This window comes from Protopterus annectens, chromosome 7.part0, assembly GCF_019279795.1.
Source record: "Protopterus annectens isolate FY-2018-M chromosome 7.part0, PAN1.0, whole genome shotgun sequence".
NCBI lineage: Eukaryota > Metazoa > Chordata > Ceratodontiformes > Protopteridae > Protopterus > Protopterus annectens.
Window position 1 is genome coordinate 966,318,866 of NC_056739.1, and position 21,815 is coordinate 966,340,680.

The 21,815-nt window shown below is 41.2% G+C and overlaps 1 protein-coding gene across 4 annotated transcripts in view; it reads left to right on the top strand.

The window, feature by feature from the left end:
- The window catches only part of TP53BP1 (tumor protein p53 binding protein 1), a 1,265,047-nt gene that overhangs the window by 713,970 nt on the left and 529,262 nt on the right, over positions 1-21,815 (top strand). For all 4 annotated transcript variants that reach the window (XM_044077533.1, XM_044077532.1, XM_044077535.1 and 1 more), the window contains 2 exons: positions 15,579-15,773; positions 15,894-15,945. In XM_044077533.1, the coding sequence (XP_043933468.1) occupies positions 15,579-15,773; positions 15,894-15,945 (247 nt within the window). The remainder of the gene's footprint in view (positions 1-15,578; positions 15,774-15,893; positions 15,946-21,815) is intronic.

Sequence of the window (21,815 nt, forward strand, 5' to 3'; positions counted from 1 at the left end):
AGAACCCCGGACAGTAAAGGCATAGCAGTTGAGGAAGATGGAAGTGATGGAGATGAAGTGCTTGAGACATGTGGTAGGATGCACACTGTGAGACAAAGAAATGAGGACATCAGAGCAGAAGACAAAGATGCTTCACTTGCAGACAAGGTCAAAGAAGATTTGGAACAGGCAGGAAGATGGCAAGAGGAAACGGACATCCAGCAATGAGATGGATGGATTTTGTGATAGAAAACCTGTGATAGTCTGGCATTACTGTCAAGGAAGGTAAAAGAGCGGCAGCTGACACGACACCTGACCCAATGTTGAAAATGGGGAAAGGGGGGATCAGTGATGGGGATATATACATAATTCAGTTGCTAAAGCAGCAGGAAACAAATGCAGGGGGTACCTAACAATACTGATGGTATTACCAATGGTATCTGACAGGGTTTTGTACTGGTGCTATATGGGAAATTAGCTAAAGGCAGCCACACTGTTTATGGCAAATTGGGTAGCATAATTAATTAAAGTTCTCCAAGATAGTCTACAGAAAATGGTCTCCTGGTGCAGTAGATGTTCTTCGTGTTTCGCTGTTGCAGTCATTACATTTGGGTAATCTGCTGGCAGGTTGCCCTCAGTCTGCCTGATTAACAAAGTCTTGGGTCCTGCGTCGGATGCTGTCCCTTCTTCCATGACGTCAGGTCGTCAGGGGTATAAAATATGCAGCCGACATCATTACATCAGTCTTTCTTGCCGTGCGGTGCCCGAAGCAGAAGCAGTTCGCGAGTGCTGGTCGGCCGACTCCTGAAATTTCGGTTTTCGAGTTTCAGAATCGAAGTCTTCAACTTAAAGCTAAGTACCCCGTTGGGGAAACTTTTTCTTGCTCCTTGCCGATGTCAGTAAAAGTTAATAATTGCATCACTTGTGGAAAGCAAATACCTCATAAAGATTTTCATTCGTACTGTATTCCTTGCCTAGGCCCTGACCACGATGTACCTTGCTGTCAGTTTTGTGCTTTATTTAATCAGCGCACTGTTGTCGGTACATTTTTGCCTCTAATTATTTTGGTTCTCGGTTTAATTATCCAGAAATGTCGTTGGTTAGCCTTCTGACTACTGGAATTCTGAAAAAACGCAAAGATAAAGACAGAGATAGGCCGCCGAGGTCCAAAACTTCCGACAACGCTTCTCCTAAGCCAGTCGATAGATCACCGGTACTCAGTGAGGTGCTTTCGCAACCCCTGATACCCGCTACTTCTGATTCGCAGGCCTCTACTGAGACCCATTTGAGTCCGGTATGCCGCGAGATGCTTCACCTATGGAAGCCGCGGATGTCTCTACCTTGGATGGGTCCGGAGCCGCTGTGCAGGCACCAGCTTCTGAGGGTGTATTCAGGCCTACAGACTTTCATATTAAATCAACACCACCTTCATTACTAAGGCCTAAATCTCGATCCATGTCTAAAAAAAACGATGCTCGGGCCACATGTTCAGGCTCCTATGCCTAAAAAACAAATGATAAAAATGGCTGAAGATTTAATTACTCTAATCAGGGGTAGTCAACCCCCCCCTCTCTAAGAGGCCTAGGGCTGAACTTGAGCACGAATCTTCTGATCAGGATTATGTTTCTTCTGACTCTTCCAATGACCTGGATTTGTCCATGCCTACTTATGATGATTTTGATGCAGAGGACTCCATTCCCTCTGCTTCCCCTCCTGAGGACTTTTCTTTTGGTGAAACTTTACATGCTTTGAGGGAGCATTTCCACTGGGAAAGCTAGGAATTTTCTGATTCAGAAAAGAGGCTTAGGGATTTCCTGCTTCTACCTCAGCATAGGCCTTTGGTTATATCTCCTGTACTAGACATTGTTGATGTTTTCTTGGAATCCAGTTTGGCCCCTGATTCCCTGCCTCTGACTCCTAGTAAGCCTGACAGATACTACATGGTTCCTGAGTCCCACAAGTTCCTTTTCAAAAATCCTGTTTCAGATCCAGAAACCATTTCTCAGGGGCCCAAGGGCATTAAGGCTTCTACTGCTAAAAATCCTACCCCTTCTGATAGAGATTCCAGGGCGCTGGATAGATGGGATAAAAAAGTTTATACTTCTGTGACTTTGGCGATCAGAGCATTAAACTGCCAATTTCATATGTTAAAATATCAACAGCATATTATTGGACTGCTTAAACAGAAAATAATGTTAATTCCTGACTGTGTGGAAAATAAAGATTTACAGGATTTAATGCATTCTGCTGAACAAGTTGGAAAACATACTTTGTAATGTGGTTTTGATTCTTTAGAAGCCTCTTGCAGGGCTGCTGTTACTGGGACTGTGCTTAGAAGGCATGCTTGACTTAAGGAGCAATCTTTGCCTGATCATGTTAAAGCTAAATTGTTGGATGCTCCTTTAAATCAGGACCGCCTGTTTGGCAATAAGGCTGAAGAAGTTCTAAAAAGATGGAAGATAAAGCTAAATCTATGCAAACTGTTAAAGATTTCTTACAAGTGCAACCTCCAAGATTTAGTAGGCATTGGCCTACTAAGAATTGGCCCTTTCCAGCCCCTTCCTCTCAAGCCAAACCCAGACACAGCAAAACCCCCAGGTTTCAGTCCCAGGGTACTCTCAGAGCTAAGCAGTGGGGGGGGGCTCCAATTCCAAATCTGGAAATAACAAGACACCCCCCCCACAGTAAACAGTCTCAGTGACTTCCTTTTAAACTTACCAAGCACTTATCTTTCAACTGCCCCTTTGGGGGGGGGGGTGGATTGCTCTTCATGCAAATAACTGGGAACTCATAACCCAGGACAAATGGGTTTTAAATATAGTGTCCCAGGGATACAGATTTCATTTCCACACATTGCCAACACCAAACGGATGGCCAGACCTGCTCCCGAATCAGTGGGCAGAGGCTCAAAAACAAGTACTTTCTCTCTTAAGCATGGGGGCTACTCAACTGGCGCCAAAGGAGGAAAAGGGACAAGGTTTCTATTCAAGGCTTTTCCTAGTACCCAAAAAAGACAAATCATGGCATCCAATCCTGGACCTATCTACTCTAAACACCATTCTGGAGATTTCAAAATTCAAGATGCTGACTCTTCACCAGTTACTTCCTATGCTAGGCAAAGACGCCTGGTTGGCAACTCCAGATTTAAAAGAAGAATATCTGCACATCCCAATCAGGGAATCTTGCAGAAGATACCTACACTTCAAAGCAGGCTACTTGCATTATCAGATGTTCTTCGTGTTTCACTGTTGCAGTCATTATATTTGGGTTATCCTGCTGGCAGGTTGCCCTCAGTCAGCCTGAGTTCCAAAGTTTTGGGTCCTGCATCAGTTGCTGTCGCCTCTTCCCTGACGTTAGGTCGTCAGGGGTATAAAGATGCAGCCGACGCCATTTTATTCAGTCTTTCTTGCCGCGCGGTGCCCAAAGCAGAAGCAGTTCGCAAGTGCCGGTCGGTCGACTCCTGAGATTTTCATGTTCGAAATTCAGATCCGAAGTCTTCATTAAAAGCTAAGTACCCCGTTGGGGAAACTTTTTTTTTTTTGCTCCAGACCGATGTCAGAAAAAGTTAATGTATTTCTTGTGGGAAGCAAATACCTCATAAGGACTTTCATTCTTACTGTATTCCTTGCCTAGGCCCTGACCACGACGTTGCTAGTTGTCGGTTTTGTGCTAGATTTAACCAACGCACTATTAAGCGTCGGTATGATTTTGCATTAAGCTATTTTGGGTGAAGATTTAAATTATACAATGTCGTCGGATAGTGATCCGACTACCGGAGTTCACAAAAAACACAAAGAAAAAGACAGGCAACTGAGGTCCAAATCTGACAACGAAGCTTCTCCTAAGCAAGTCGCAGGTTTGCCGGTTCTCAGTGAGGTGCTTTTGCAGCCCCTGACGCCTGCTACTTTAGAGTCACAAGCCACTATTGACTCCCACGTGGAGTAAGACAGGCCACTGGAAACTCAAGGTATTGGAACCTCGGAGATTGTTCCCCTCAGATGGGTTCGGAGCCGCTGAGCAGGCATCGGCTTCTGAGGGTGTATTCAGACCTAAGCAATTATATATTAAACCGACTTCAAAGACTAAAACACCTTCAAAGGCAAAGAAACAAGTTCACCAGCCACAAGGACAGGCCTCCATGCCCAGAAAACAGATACTCAAAATGGCTGAAGACGTAATTACCTTGATCAGGGGTTCCCATCCCCCTCCTAATAAGAGGCCTAGGCAAGAGACAGACTATGAATCTTCAGATCAGGTTTCCATTTCTTCTGATCAGGAATATTCTCTTCCCCCCTATTAGGATTCTGATGCTGAAGAATCAATTCCTTCAGCTTCTCCTCCTGAAGGCTACTCTTATGGGGAAATCTTGCATACCATGAGGGAACACTTCCTCTGAGAGACCAAGATTTTTCAGAATCTAAGAAAAGGCTGAGACTTTCTTTTACTACCTCAATACAGGCCTCTAGCTATTCCACCTGTGTTGGACATTGTAGATGATGTGATCACAGATTCTAGTCTGACCCCTGACTACCTCCAGCTCCTGTTAAGCCAGATAGATACTACAGGGTTCCTGACTATCCTAAATTCCTTTTCAAAAACCCTTCTGCAGACCCAGAAACTATTTCTCAGGGTCCAAAAGGGGTCAAGGCTTCTACTGCTAAAAACCCTACCCTCTGACAGGGATTCTAGGGCACTGGATAGATGGGGAAAAAAGATTTACACATCTTCTACTTTGGCTATAAGGGCCTTAAATTGCCAGTTTCATATGCTCAAATATCAGCAATATATCATGACACTGCTTAAACAGAAAATGATTGCAAATTCTGATTGTGCAGAAAACAAAGAAATGCAGGATTTATTGCATGCAGCTGAACAAGTTGGAAAGCATACTTTGCAATGTGGGTTTGATTCTCTGGAGGCCTCCTGCAGGGCCGCTGTTATGGGTTCTGTCATTAGGAGGCATGCTTGGTTAAAGGAACAAAATCTGCCTGACCATGTTAAAGCAACATTATTAGATGCTCCTTTACAACATGAATACCTTGTTTGGTGTTACGGCAGAAGAGGTGTTAAAGAAAATGGAGGACAAAGCTAAATCTATGCAAATGGTCAAGGATTTCTTACAGGTACAGCCACCTAGATTTAGCAGACACTGTTCTACAAAGAATTGGTCCTTTCCAGTCTCCAACAGACCTCAAAGTGGCAGATCTAGACACCCTAGAGGCAGATCACAGCTGCAAGGGTCCTACAGGTCTAAGCAGTGGAGTACTTCTACCTCCAAAGGTGGAGAAGACAAAGCACAATCATACAGGAAACAGTCCCAATGACTTCCCCCTGCCTGCACCAAGCACTTATCTTTTGGCAGCACCCTTAGGGGGAAAACTAGCACTTTTTTCACAAAATTGGCACATTATAACCCAGGACAAATGAGTTCTAGACATAGTGTCACAAGGCTACAAGTTTCATTTCCATACCCTGCCAAGGGCAAACGGTTGGCCAGACCTGCCAAAAAATCAATGGACAGAGGCTCAAAAACAAGTTGCAGCTCTCATGGACATGAGGGCTATTCAACAAGTGCCACAGCAAGAACAGGGACAAGGATTTTACTCAAGACTGTTCTTGGTACCCAGAAAGGACAAAACATGGAGACCAATACTGGGCCTGTCTATTCTAAACACTTTCCTGGATATATCAAAATTCAAGATGTTGACCTTACAGCAGCTTCTGCTCATGCTGGGCAGCAAGGCTTGGCTCATGACTTTAGACCTAAAAGAGGCATACCTGCATGTCCCAATCATGCAGAAGATACCTCAGATTCAAGGCTGGCTCAAAACATTACCAATTCTCTGCACTGCCCTTTGGCTTATCTACTGCGCCCAGGGTCTTCACAAAGTGCCTAGCACCAGTAATTGCTTACTGCAGACAAAGAGGAATACAAATATGTCCTTACTTGGACGACTTCCTCATACAAGCAGAGAACAAGGACATTCTATTACAGCATCTGACATTTGTGATAAGACTTTTAACATGCCTGGGGTACACCGTCAACAAAAAGAAATCAAAATTAGTACCCTCTCAAGAGATAATATTCCTGGGTGCAAGCTTAAATACAACTGCCCAGATGGCTTATCTCACTCCAGACAAACAAAGGCAACTGACTATCTGCTTCAAGGAAATGGCAACAAAGGCCCAGTTATCTGCAAGACAAATTCTGCAGGCTTTGGGCTTCATGGCATCCTGCATCTTACTAATTCCATATGCAAGACTGCATGTGAGGAAAATTCAATGGTACCTAAAAAGTGTCTGGACACAACATTGCCCCAGTCTGGAAACAATGATTACTCTCATTCCCTGCCTACAACAGGAGTTTCGATGGTGGACAAAGGCTTGTCACCAAAACAAGGAACAGCCATTCTCATTACCCCCTCTCCTCCCCAAGGTACTCCTAAAGGTTAGGCAGGAGAAACCAAAAATGATTCTGATTGCCCCAGACTGGCCACGCCAGTACTGCTATCCAGTCTTAAGGAACTTGTCCCAATGCCCAGCCTGGACCTTACCTCAAATACCTCATCTACTGTCCCAGCAAACAATCAGATTCTGCACAGCCAACTCAGGACTCTAAACCTGGCAGCATGGCGGATAATCTAGCCATACAAACAACACCTCTCAGTAAAGCTGTGATGGATGTCATTTTAGAAGCCAGAAGGCCTAGTACTAGAAAATGCTATGCTGGGAAATGGAAGAGATTTTGCGCTTGGAACCAAGCTCAAGGAGCTGATACAGCTGTCCCAAATATTCCTCAGATTTTGCAATACTTAACTGAGATGCTGGACAAAGGCCTATCTTTTTCATCAATTAAAATCCATGCCTCTGCCATTTCAGCTCATTACAATACAGAGCCACCACTCTTTTCTCATCCTTTATTAAGACAGTACCTCAGAGGAGCCAAAAACTTAAGGCCTCCAAGGAGAATATCCATCTTTACTAACTGGTATCACTAATGAATTTTTATACCATTACCTACTGTTTTATTTTGCATATAAATGTTAGCTGTCTCAATTACCCTAAGTTTTGTCACTATATTTGTTTATGTACCTCTGTTCTTTGGAGCTTTTCTCCCCGGGTCTCCACTGAAAATGGATATGTATCCAGTTGGACCAACCCGGTCAACAAATGTAAAATAAATAAAATAAATAAATAATAAAATACCTGCATGGGACCTCAATTATGTCTTGGAAAAACTCACCTTACCTCCTTTTGAGCCAGCTGCTACTGCGGATGCAAAGTTCTTATCTTGGAAGACAGCTCTGCTCCTAGCAATAACTTCTGCAAGATGAGTTTCAGAGCTACAGGCTCTCATGGCTGTGGAACCCTTTATCATTTTTTATCCAGACAGGGTCTCTCTGAGAACAAACCCTACATTTATGCCTAAGGTGGTATCCAGTGTAGCCCTTAACCAAACAATTAATTTGCCAACTTTTTATCCAAATCCACAGAACAAGGGAGAGAAAATTCTGCATTCTTTGGACGTACACAGACAACTTAGATTCTACTTGGACAAAACTAAAGTTTTCAGAAAGACAGAACAGTTACTAGTGGCATATGCCACAGCATCGGATATGCCACAGCATCACAAGGAAAGGCTATCTCCAAGCAGATGATTTCAAAGTGGATAGGTCACTGCATTCGATTCTGCTACTCACAGCATGGCAAACCAGTGCCTAAGGGCATTAGGCCACATTCAACCAGAGCTGCAGCCACCTCTGCAGCCTTTCTCATAGGAGGACCAGCCAAAGACATCTTAGAGGCTGCTACTTGGAGTTCAGTGCATACCTTTACAAAACATTACAATCTGCCTCTCTACTCTAAATCCAGGGCAGGCTTTGCCACTGCAGTTCTGCAGGGCATCATAGCCGCTCCTAATGCTGTTTAACTCCAGCCCCCCCCAACCATAGCTTTGGGACTCAACCCAAAAGTAATGACTGCAACAGTGAAACACGAAGAACCTAGTACAGTTGTGTACACTTACCATAAATGTAGATGTTCGAGTGTATTTACTGTTGCAGTCCAGGTTACCCACCCGACATCCCCCTTATTTTTGCTGGAACTTATCTTTGCTTCTCTAATCTATACAACCTAGGTGGTGTATTTGCTTATAGATGAAGGTAAAGCTTATTTTGGGGCATTTATGTTTTACTTACATAATGTTAGCCTACCCTTTTGGGGGCACCTGACATCTGGGGCAAGAAAAACTGAATAAAATGGCGTTGGCTGCATCTTTATACCCCTGACGACCTGACAGCAACCGATGCAGGACCCAAGACTTTTGAATTCAGGCTGACTGAGGGCAACCTGCCAGCAGGATAACCCAAATGTAATGACTGCAACAGTGAATACACTCTAACATCTAGTCCTTTGGCTTGTCTATTGTGCCCAGAGTATTCACAAAGTGCCTGGATCCAGTTATTGCATTTTGCAAGCAAAGAAATATTCAGATATATCCATACCTGGACGATTGTCCAATTCAGGCAGAAAACCAGGGAATACTTTTAAATCATCTGGCATTTGTAAAAAGGGTTTTGACTTGTCTAGGGTACACCATAAATGAAAATAAATCACAACTGATAACGTGTCAGCAGATTACATTCCTGGGTGCAAGCTTGAATACAACTGCCCAGATGGCTTTCCTCATGCCAGAGAAGCAAATTCATTTGGTAACTTACTTCAAACAAGTGACCACAAAAACCCTGCTATCTGCAAGACAAATACTGCAAGCCTTGGGGTTCATGGCCTCCTGCATTCTTCTAATTCCATATGCAAGACTGCATATGAGGAAACTACAGTGGTATCTAAAAAGTCTATGGAGTCGACATTGTCACAGTCTGGAAACAGTGATTCCTATCATACCTTGCCTACTCATGGAGTTCCTATGGTGGGCAGAAGCCTGCCACCAAAACAAGGGATTACCATTCACACTACCCCCTGCCACCCAAACCCTAACTACAGATGCGTCAGACTATGCATGGGGGGATCACCTGGCAGGGAAGTGCATTCAGGGCAGATGGAACCCAAATCAAATGCACCTGTATATCAATCAAAAAGAAATGTTAGCTGTACAGAATGCTTTGACAGCCTTCAAGGACTACATTCTTCCAGGACAATTAATGGTAAAGACGGACAACATCTTGATTATGTGCTACATAAACAAGCAGGGGGGTACACATTCCTACCACCTCTGCAGACTAGCCATGGCATTGTGGAACACAGCCCTGAGCTACCAAGTGCATCTACAAGCTCAATTCCTGCCAGGAAAATGGAATGCACTGGCAGACTGACTAAGCAGAAACCGCATGGGCCCACACGAGTGGAAATTGGAATCACGGATTTTCAACATGTTGACAAACAAATGGGGGAGCTCAGACATAGACCTATTTGCCTCCCCCTAGAACTACCAGTTGGACAAGTTTTGCACAAGGACTCCCCACAAACAAGCCTGGAAAGTGGATGCTCTGTCCTTCTGCTGGAAAAATCTATTAGTCTACGCTTTTCCCCCTCTGCCTCTGCTCTCCAAAGTTCTACTAAAAGTCAAACAGGACAAACCAAGGATGATTTTGATTGCTCCAGACTGGCCGTGCCAACACTGGTACCCCCTCCTGCGCAGTGTGTCGCAAATATCTCCATGGCACCTGCACCCTCAGCTTCCAACATTAAACCTTGCAGCCTGGCTAATCACTTAAATTCACCCTTATCATCCCTCAGCAAACATGTGATGGATGTCATCTTGGAAGCGAGGAAACCTAGTACTAGAAAATCTTATGCTGACAAATGGAAACGATTCTGTGCCTGGAACCAATCTTTAGGGATGAGCACAGCAGCGCCCAATTTACCTCAGATTTTGCAATGCTTAACTGAGATGCTTCACAAGGGCCTGTCTTTTTCTGCCATTAAAATCCATGCCTCAGCTATTTCAGCTCACTATAACACGGAACCACCCCTCTTCTCTCATCCTCTGCTCAAGCAGTATCTCAGAGGGGAAAAAACTTGAGACCACCCAGGAGAGCTCCAACCCTGCCTGGGACCTTAACTTTGTTTTGGAGAAACTCACTCTACCTTCTGTCGAGCCAGCTGCTACTGCAGACTTAAAATTTCTTTCTTGGAAAACAGCCTTCCTTTTAGCAAGCACATCAGGATATCTGAATTACAGGCCCTTATGGCAGTGGAGCCTTTCATCATCTTTCATGCGGACAGTGTATCTCTTGGGACCAATCCATCCTTCATGCCCAAGGTGGTTTCCAATGTGGCTCTTAATCAGTCCATTCATTTGCCAACTTTCTTTCCCAATCCACAGAACAAAGGGGAACGGATTCTGCATTCTTTGGATGTGCGCAGACAACTAAGATTCTACTTGGACAGGACTAAATCTCGAAGAAACTCTGAACAAATGCTGGTAGCATTTGCTGCAGGGGCAGAGGGGAAGGCTATTTCAAAACAAACAATTTTAAATGGATAAGCCATTGCATTCATTTCTGCTGTAAGCACCATGGAAAACCTATTCCCCAGTGGATCGGATCTCACTCCACCAGGGCTGCATCTACTTCTGCAGCCTTTCTTAGAGGTGTCCCTACCAGGGATATCCTAGAAGCTGCTACCTGGAGTTCTGTGCATACTTTCACCAAGCATTATCATTTACCAATGTTCTCTAAATCCAGAGCTGGGTTTGCCACTGCTGTCTTGCAGGGTCTTATAGCTGGCCCTAATGCTGTATAAACTCCTCCTCCCAACCATAGCTTTGGGAATCTACCCAAGTGTAATGACTGCAAAAGTGAAACACGAAGAACATAGTACAGTTGTGTACTTACCATAAATGTAGATGTTCGAGTGTATTCATTGTTGCAGTCCTGGTTACCCTCCCTCCAGCACCCTAGATTTTCTGACTGTACCTCTACTTTACTTTACTATGCTTAAAAGCCTTTTTGGTTGGAGGTATACTTTTGTGTTTTTGTGTTTATTTGCTCCCATTAGGGGGGCACCTGACATCTGGGGCAAGAAAAACTGATGTAATGACATCGGCTGGATGTTTTATACCCCTGACGACCTGACGTAATGGAAGAAGGGACAGCATTCGACACAGGACCCAAGACTTTGTTAATCAGGCCGACTGAGGGCAACCTGCCTGCAGATTACCCAAATGTAATGACTGCAACAGTGAATACACTCAAACATCTATATTTATGGTAAGTACACACCTGTACTTTATTATCTCACCTTTAATGTTAGCAGATGTAGCATAGCTACATGAGTCTTGGCAGAAAGGACATGAATTATGGTTATAAAGTAAACAGATCATAAAAAAAACACAGCATCATTAAAGATTTAGGGATAGTTATTGAGAACAGTTGAAACATGTTTGACCAGTTTGTATCTGCCAGCCAGAAAATTATATTCTGTAACCTAATTAAAAGTGACATGCTTGTTTATGTGTATTCAATAACTGCACTGGTAAATTTAAGGGAGATAATTTTTACCACTTTATTCTCCACTGACCCAGTCCATTATTGAATGCAGTGTTTCATTTTGTAGACTTTGAGCAAGATACAAAAAAACAACTTAAAAAGCTACAAGGCCTTACTGATTAATCTTAGGGTTGAAGCTTTTGAACTATTCAGAAAGGCTTAAGAAATTCTCATATTCTGTTTCTTACAGAATGGATGCATATAATCTCTACCTGATTTATAAGGTAATGCATCCAGTTTATTGCTATGAGAACAATGGGTATGAAGCCATGTGGCAAATGTTCTATCTGTCCCTTTGTTGCACCATATTTTGATAAGATAAATGGGATTACTTTTACTCGTAGATTAAGTGTTAGCTGTAGTACTAACGGGGGTAGTATATGCATTAAAGTGCTCCTGTAACCTGTTCTATATTGGTGAAAATAAAAGGTTATTTAGGACAAGGTTGCAGGTGCACTTAAGAGATATAAAAAATAGGAAAGTGGAAAGTCCCATAGCACAACATTATATGTTATGCCATAATGGAAACAATGAGTGTTTAAGGGCTACAATATTGGAAGTTGTGCAAGGATGGGATGATATAGAAGTCAAAAATAGACTTCTGTATAAAGAAACTGTCTGTATATTAAAATATGAAACATGGTCACCTAATGGGTAAACACAGAGTGCAATTGGAGGGTGTTCCTCTAATTAGAATTTTGAATTGGTGTTAATTTGTGTTTTATATAAGCATAATGCTGGGTGTAATGTTTTATCTCTTGAAGGCTTGTTAGCCGAGGGGCTAAGATCGATTAAAGTATTTTTCTGTTGTGGTCTGCTGTTCCTTCTCGTTTGTGGTATTGCTTTTTACTTGCCTATACTTGGTTGCTTATATAATGTATCCAGTTCTTTTTGACATCTGTGTCTGAAATGTACAAGTGGGAGTGCCAACACAAGACTGGTAGAAGTTAATACTAAAAATAAACAGCAAATGTAGAAAGAAATGTGGCCGATAACATTACACAGTACCTTCAAAGATTATGTAATAGCTTATGCATAGAATTAGAAGTCAGTGATTAAGTTCCTTCAGTTATAAAAATCATGTATTTAAAGCACAGAAAATAGGAACCTAGTGTTACAGCAGTCAAGTATTTTGAAGGCCAGTAGGTTGGAAGCTTAACAATCAAGTCTGTGAATTCTGCTTTCCCTGTATTAGTACCGTCACAGGCATGAGCCCACCATTACCCTTCATAAGGATGAAGACAGCACTGGAAAAAATGCCAGGACCATGTGACGAGTCAACCTGAATGTAGTAGTGACTTACTGTTTCATTGCCATTTCTTTTAAGATTTGGTGTTGAGTCTGTGACAAACCTGTACTTTATACCGAGTTTCTTGCAAATCTGTGTTTTATGAACTTCAGCATGGAGCTTGGTGGTGTAATAAAACCTCTAGCATGGTGTGTGTGTGTGTGTGTGTGTGTGTGTGTGTGTGTGTGTGTGTGTGTGTGTGTGTGTGTATGTACTTTTTACTATCCCTTAGAATATCTTCATGTCATCTTTTGGTTTCACTTTGTCTGAAATACTTCCATTTTTAAATACTTGGAGTTCGTTTTATTCATGTTTGATATGTGACCTTAAAGTAACTTGAGCCATGTTTACTGCTCATCTTTATTATGTTATGCTTGTATGTATTGTAATTATTATTTTCTAATGTATTGTCTGCTAACAGGCCTTTTCACCCAAGTCCTAATCTGACTAAACTGATGCAATTCCAGTGTTTAACAGCAATTTGCAATTTATGCACAATCTTGGAGGAAGGATAGACCATTAATTTTAGTATAGCTGGCTACATAGAGTCCTTAGATATCTATAACACAGCAAATAGCCATTAAATTTATGCTGACCACTTAAATCTTTACTGGAATGCAAAGATATTCACCATACTTCATCAAAGAAGCTGCCTGAAATTTAGGTTGCTAATGACAGAGATCCTGAAGTTTAATTTCTGAGCCAGCTGTGTTTTCTTAGAAATTGATGGAAATTCATTTCAACATACAGGTACATTATCTGGTCCAGTGGTAGAGAAGGAAGAGTGAGACTATGTATCTTGCCTTCTACCTCACTAGCATCCTGGATGTGGAGGATAGTATTGAATAGATGAAAACTGAGACATCATAATGCAGGTTATCTTTTGTACATGAGGAAGGTTGCTGATATTGGTAACTGACTGCCTCTCATATTTACCCTGTGGTGCTAAGGATAACACTCTGACTATGATTCAGAGATTGAGTAACAGCTCAGGAAGGTGGAAGAGCTGGGTGGTGGCGTGGGCAAGAGATATGACTTGTGTGGATAAGTTTACCTGGGAGGAAGAGTTGTGGTGTCCCCAACCCCACCCCATGGTGGCCTGGTGCTCAAGGAAAGTGATGCAGGCCTCAGGGAGGAAGGGAACTACCCAGTCCATTGTTGTAAGCCTTGCTGAAGTGTCAATGAGCTGTCTCACCTCTGTATCAAAGGCACAGGTAGTCCCTCTAATATGACAAGAGCCTATGTCACTCCTGTTCAGAATATACTTCCCTGAAGTCAAGGCAAATGCAGAAGGCCTCTGGATGACAAAATTTGCCCATGACTACATGCTGGGGGCAATCATTGAAACCCCCAGTGATGTTGATATCCTTCAGGAGGGTCTAGATCAGACAAATGATTGGTGCCAGAACCATGTTCTAAAACTAAATGCAATAAATGCATTAACATACCATTTGGGAAGTGAAATACCCCTGCAAATTACAGCATCAATGGCAAGCCTCTTAGAGTGGACATAGAGGTGAAAGATCTAGGTACACAGATAGTAGCCTGAACTTTGACCACCATGTGTCCACAGTGGTGAGGAAATTCTTTTGTGTGGCGCAACTTATAAGTAAAGGTATGGCATCCACATTCCAAGGAAATTATAGTCCCGCTGTACTCGGCCCTCATTAGACCAGTATTCGAGTATAGTGCACCATTTGGCACGTACATGACTAGGCACTTACAGCATCTGGAGCAACCTCAGAGGTTCCTCCCAAAGAAAATACAAGGTGTAAACAACTTGAACTATGGGGATAGACTAAAAGCCGTATCCCTTTACTGTGTCACATACCAACTATTAAGGGGTGACCTATGCCTGACCTACAGGGCACTCACAAATCCAGCCCTGATGGAGGTGCTACACATCCACAAGTCAAACAGCACAAGTGTCACCCGATCTAGGGATCTAAACTTGGTCAGCAACTCAAAACATGCTGGAGAGATAGATATGTGTCTCAGAGATTGCCTCTCCTTTGGAACAGGCTTACTTTTCACATTTAGCAAAGCCCTTCCCTGGCTGTCTTCAAACGCAGTTTGGATTAAATGATGATGAATCGCAAATTCACACCTGCAGTAGTGTCAGTGTCCCTTATAGATAAGGGCAATCTGTAAGATACTCAATGGACAGGCACAAATTCATACCATCCCCTTACCCCTAGGGGCCACATATATTTGGTAAAATTGGATTATATTGGCTAGGCTTATGAGGGCCTTTAAGCCTTTAGCCTAGTAATCTCCTGTGAATGTGAGGTTTGGCCACATCCATAAAAATGCCCTAATGGCTGTCTGGATGACTGCTCTGTGACTGGGTTTTGCCTTAACTCATGAAACCCAGGATCTAGAGGTAAATATTTGAAGTGATCTCAAATGATGGAAGCAGTAGACAGTATGGCAGTTGTGGACTGGACAGATGTGGGTTGTCTTTCTCCCTATAGTCAAAAAATTGATGTGTTTAGATGGAGATAAGTAGATCAGATTTTATCATTTCAGTTCTGAGCCATTAGTTTTGCTTCCTGGTTGTTCTTGATCCTTTTTTTTAATTTAAGGAAGAGATTTGGCTACCCATTGCCATTTTTTTAAATATCCTTCTTTGATTTGACAGGTGTGAGTGCATATACTGTTATGATTTGTGAGTGCACATGTTATGATATAGCATTTTGTGACTTACTTAAAGGAGTGGTATTTTGCACTGTATACACTTTCTAACTGTAGAGAACAGTAACTATGTCAGTTTTGTTCTAATTATATTTCCTCTCATATAGAACTTGGTGGTTGTCCAGAAACAGCAATAGTTACTAGTTCTGTTACAGCCGAGAACAGTGAAGTTGTATGCGAGGAAAGTGCAAAGGGGCATTCAAGGACACCATCTGAAGCAGATGAGAAACTCAGCCTGGGGATGAGGATTGTGACCCCACAGAGTGAATCACAAGAAGAATCTCTCCGATTCAGCCTAGAAAGTAAAACATGTTACTTGATGAAAATCTGTAATGAATGTTCAACATTGCCCCTTAATTCTGTAGGGGTAGATCCACTTACCATCTTTCCCTTATCCTTTGCTCCTCTTGTTTCTTTTTCAGAGCCTGCAGTCACGGGGACTACTGAGGGTGTGCCTACTTTGCCCATCACTAGGTAATCTTTACTATACTTTTTATTTTGTGGATCTAAATGATTGACTGACTTAAAGTGCCAGGTGGTGTGTACATCTTTGATGCCACATCAGTGGATAGCATATCTGTAACCTTTAAGATCAGATAACCGTCATTGTGTGAGATCTTAAAATAATGTCCTTTTACCTGTTTTTTTTTTTAATTGAAAAAACAAAATAAAAGGTTTTTCTTCACTCTCATATTTAAGATTTCAATATTTTGTTATTAAAGTTCATGTACTAACAAAGCATTGCACTAAACTTACAAAAAAATTATCATAAACTGATCTTAGATGGGATACTATACATAGTGGCATGCATTCTGTTTTTTTTCCCCTGCCGCACAATAATGGGTCATAGCTACCCAGTGCAGTGCTGTTACTCTGTGTTGAAACATTGACATCAGTTGCTTAGATAAGGCTGAATCAAGTGCTTACCCCATAAGTAATGTATCATCATTTATAGACAGATTACTGCAAGAAGTGGGCACTTCTGTATGTGTGTCTGTTGCACATATGTACACATGTATCTAATATCTGTATGTGTGTGTGTGTGTGTGTATATATATATATATATATATATATATATATATATATATATATATATATAGATGGCTAGATATACATACATACATACATACATACACACACACACACACACACACACACACACACACACGCTTCTGTATGTTTGAACAGTTTAGTGCAGCCACTCAAACCAGCATGTTTTTGGAATATGTAATAAAACCAGAGTAAAATCCCTCACAGAGAATGTACACTGTCTCCACACAGACAGTGGCTGGAGGTTATTAAATCGCAGACATCCTGTCACTGTGATTTGACCGTGGAGGCCAGCTGCTAGCACATTAAAGCATGCTGTATTTACTTATTTATTTCACATTTGTATACTGGGTTGGTCCAGCTGAGCACAGGCCTATTTTCAGTGGAGACCCGAGGAGAAAAGCTCCAGACAATAATGTACAAATAATTATTCAGATTTACAGTTGTCACACAGTTGATTAACAATAGAGATGGGTACAATATTCACAAGATTGAGGAATAAATAAGCAGAGAAAAGTAACACGTAAGACTTGTAGTAGAGTTGAGATGCTGTTTACAGTATATACATAGTTGGCGTGTAATAACTAATATGATTGTTAGATTAAGTATAAAGAGTGGTAGGTCCAATTAAGTGGGGTCCTGAACAGTTTAGTGCAGCCACTCAAACCAGCATGTTTTTGGAATATGTAATAAAACCAGAGTAAAATCCCTCACAGAGAATGTACACTCTCTCCACGCAGACAGTGGCTGGAGGTTATTAAATCGCAGACATCCTGTCACTGTGATTTGACCGTGGAGGCCAGCTGCTAGCACATTAAAGCATGCTGTATTTACTTATTTACTTCACATTTGTATACTGGGTTGGTCCAGCTGAGCACAGGCCCATTTTCAGTGGAGACCCGAGGAGAAAAGCTCCAGACAATAATGTACAAATAATTATTCAGATTTACAATTGTCACACAGTTGATTAACAATAGAGATGGGTACAATATTCACAAGATTGAGGAATAAATAATCAGAGAAAAGTAACACGGTAGACTTGTAATAGAGTTGAGATGCTATTTACAGTATATACATAGTTGGCGTGTAATAACTAATATGATTGTTAGATTAAGTATAAAGAGTGGTAGGTCCAATTAAGTGGGGTCCTGACAGGGGCATATCCATGGTTTACAGAGGGTACTTTTTAATTCTTGTTTAAAGCTGTTTGTGTTTGGTATGCTATATAGGGTTATTAAAGTGCAGTTTAAAAAGTACATAAATAACATTAATTACCTTTTAGTCTTGAGTCAAGAATAACTTTTTAGGATGTGCAAAACATTTTCTTTTTATTATAAATTCACATACGTCAGTGCCGGGAAACTATCTACACAATTTAAAGTTAGTCCCACCAAGCAGCAAAAATACACGGTTTCTGTTTACTTTTCTTATTAGTAGCATGCATGCAGAATACTGACGTGGTCAAATAGGATTTCTGCAGACCCTCGTGTTGCTGCATGTGAATACTTAACAATAATGTTTTTATTAGAAAAACACAAGCCATCTAACTTGTTAATCAGTCTTGTTTTTTGACCTTGTACATTTTAGTACCAGTACATTCTAACTTCCCAACATTCCTTGTAACTACCCATCCCAGCCTGAGAAGGTCAGAGCTTACATATACAGTGTGTTCTTTCTTGCTTTCAGAAACCAGTCTTTATAACATTCTTAACCCCTTTAGCACTACTTTCTTTGTACATTCAGTCATTTGTTAATACACTTGGCAGCTTGATATTAAAATGCAGTTGTGAAACACTCAGAACTACAATAAGTATTTGTGGTTTGCATAACTATGCATCTATACTACATATAATTTTTAACATGAACAAATATTAAATAAGTTATTATACCATGACCCCCCCATTATTATTCCAAAACGTGCACGCTGATTGGCCAGCGTGCCCGTTGTAAATCAAGTTATACTAATGGAAAAAGGTCCAGTCGCCCGGACTTTTTTCCATTAGTATAATTCTTTTTAAAACACTGTCTCGCTATGTTAAATGGGTTTAACATAGCGAGACAGCTTTAAAATAAGCAACGGAAATCTCCGTTGCTTATTTTAGCTGTCTCGCCATGCTAAACCCATTTAACATAGCGAGACATTTAAAAAGCAACGGAGAAAGCAAGATCTCTGTTGCTTTTTACTGTTAGCTATGTTAAATGAGTTTAACATAGCGAGACAGTTTAAAATAAGCAACGGACATCTCCGTTGCTTATTTTAGCTGTCTCGCTATGTTAAACCCATTTAACATAGCTAACACTAAAAAGCAACGGAGATCTTGCTTTCTCCGTGCTTTTCACAACTCTGATGTACTGCAGCGCGCAGTACATCAGAACTGCCGCGGATGCCAGACATCTGCGGAAGGGCAGCAAACAGGCATTATACTATGCCATTATTTAAGAAAAGTAATAGTTTCTTTTCTTAAATAATGTCATGGTATAATAGCAGTAACCCACTTCTGGGTGTGGGTAATGCTGTATTTACCCACGGTTGGCTTTGTTTGGTCCCGAGGATCAGGAAAATTTGTGGTGATCACTACAAATGTAGTAATGATCCTTTATCATGCCCATGCCATGCCTCCAGTCTTAGCATTTTGACTGTAAAGAGTTCAACACACCTTCATGTCTAGTGTCATTGTATTTGCTGATTTCCACTGGCACAGTCCTATTTTTGGCAAATCATGTGTACCCACGATTTGTGGTGGCAAGCTGAAGTGAAACAACCTTTAAAAATTAATCAGATTACACCAGATAGATCAGTGTCACTAAGTTCTTTCTCAGATGTTACTTACTTGTGATGCAGGAATTGGAATCATGGGAATCCCTGCCTTAGAATGTTGAGGTATATGTGAACATACACAACAGTTTGTCACAGCGTACTGTCAAAGAACCAACAGGAAACTGATTTTCTCTTGATTAGGTTATTAAAGGAAACAGCAGCAAAACAGCAAAAACAGAACAAAAGTACCTGTTGTCATCGGATTTATCGTGAGGTGCTATTTTAGTTGATTTTTTCTTATGTTTCACTGGGCAGATGATTCGTCCTTCACACTTTGATCTTCTTCTGCCAGCAATGATGATTCGTCTGGAGCACACGGCAGGTCTTCTTACAGTGGGATGAGTGAATTCAGGTTGGTTGTCTTGCACAGTGGACTGCAGTCAGGGTGGTGAGGATTCAAAGTAAAGGGCCTTTTCACGTCTGGCTTAAACTGTTTGTACTTTGAGAGGTTTTTACATAAACCCAGTCACCCAGCTGCAGTTGGTGACAGGCTAGTCAGATGATGGAGGAAGAGATACTGCTGTAAGAAATGAATATTTTCTTTTTTGTTATCCATTAGAGTTGTTCGATTCTCGGCTAAAAGCGTCTTCTGTGTGGAGACATGCGTGAATGGGCGTAACTTCGTTGAAGGTTGTGCATCAGAGCTGGCAACTCGGCACGTAAAAAATCTATTGCCAATCATTAGTGGACCAGAGTTCCGCTGTGGCGACCCCTAACTGGGAAAAGCCGAAAGACACAACAAGAGTTGATCTTTTCATCTGACACAGGGGGAGCAAATGGAAGGGCTATGGGTCTTCCCATTAATTTTTCATAGGGCCTCAATTTCCTTGTAGAATTTAAAGCGTCTTTGACCATTTAAATTTTGTTTAGTACACATCTTTTTAAATAGGGTCCTATTAACCCTCTCTACTAGTCCAGAGGATTGCGGATGGTTGGGACAGTGAAGACTAAAATTAAAAAAACTGATAGTACAAGGTACACCAAATTACATAATCTGTGTTGTGACGTGGGTGAGCTTTTACAAAACATACAGATTACTAATAGAACATTATTCTAAATGATGTACTTTAGTCATCTGGACAAAGTCCAGCTCTACATTAATAAAAGGTCCCCAAGGTGGTGGTAACTGACATTGTATTTTAAACAATCGCACAGCAGTTAACTTACTGAAGTATCAAAGAGGAGACATGAGTGGTATACTAACTTTGGGTAATTTGATTAAATAAAGCTGCCTTACCTGCATGGGCTAGTAAAAGACATGCCCTTACTAGGTAAGGTGGCAAGGAGGCAGGCATTACCAGTTGGCCATCTGGATGTTGCCATACTCCATTAGAGGATTTAATATATCTGTCTTTGAGCCACTTCTGAACTTTCCCATGTGATGCCTCAGCTTGAAAACTGACACTATTAAAATCAGACGTCATTATTATTAGAGTTTTACAATAGCGTTACATAAGAATTATTACTTTTATAATCTACTTGATGGCATAATCTGCCAAATATCTGTGCCCTTTTAGTAGGCACTCAATGAAAATTTTTAACAGCAAATAAAAACACTTTTTTTTTTTCATTTTGAGCAGGTACGTCTTCAGTTTGATCTGGTGTTGTGGATAGGAATACCATTTAAGTCCTTTCTAGAAGAAAGCAGATAATTAGTCACACACACACACAATCATGCTCTTTACCATTCTCAGCAATAGATAACACAGTTGCAGGATTTAGAACGGAACAGCGATGGATCAGGAAAAGAAAAAGTGCACATTCATATTTAGTTAGACATGCAGTCAAGAAGGGCTGAGTTTCATTTTAAGTAATGAAGATGATTCAGAGTGAGGGATAGCTACTGTAAGATCCTACTCTGAGATATTAAACGACCAAGTCAACGTACCTGAGGTAACCATAGCTGTAATTTTATTTGTTGACACTGTGTCCTTTTTCTGCAAGGATAGTTAAAAGATGCAGGGTATTCTGCTGAAAAGAATCGGATGCTGTTAGTGCAATACGTAAATGAGTTACTAACACAGACCCACCTGGAAATGTCACATTCTTTAAGTATATATTTTTTAGAATTTGAGGAAAGAAAAAAATGAAAGCTACAGTGCATTCTTATGGCAAACGTGTCCATGTATACTACTATCCCTTATAAGTCAAAGTAAACAGAAACTGACTTTTAGAATGGATAGGTAGAGAAAAGAATGCTGAACAGAGAGGTGTCACAGAAAAATATTTCACTGTAGATGGTTATCAACTAAGTATTGTTGCTACTTTTGGAACCACAGAAAAAGTTGGTAATACTGTATTGTTTACAGACCTTAGATGTGGCTCAAACCTGTAAGTATTTTATTATGTTTTTTATTTTTATTTTTACAGGGATTTTGATAGATTCACTTTTATTTTTACAGGTTTTGCAGATTTTAATATACCTACTTTATTAGTATGTTTAATCCATAAATTACCAGGTACCTGCTGCAGCAGT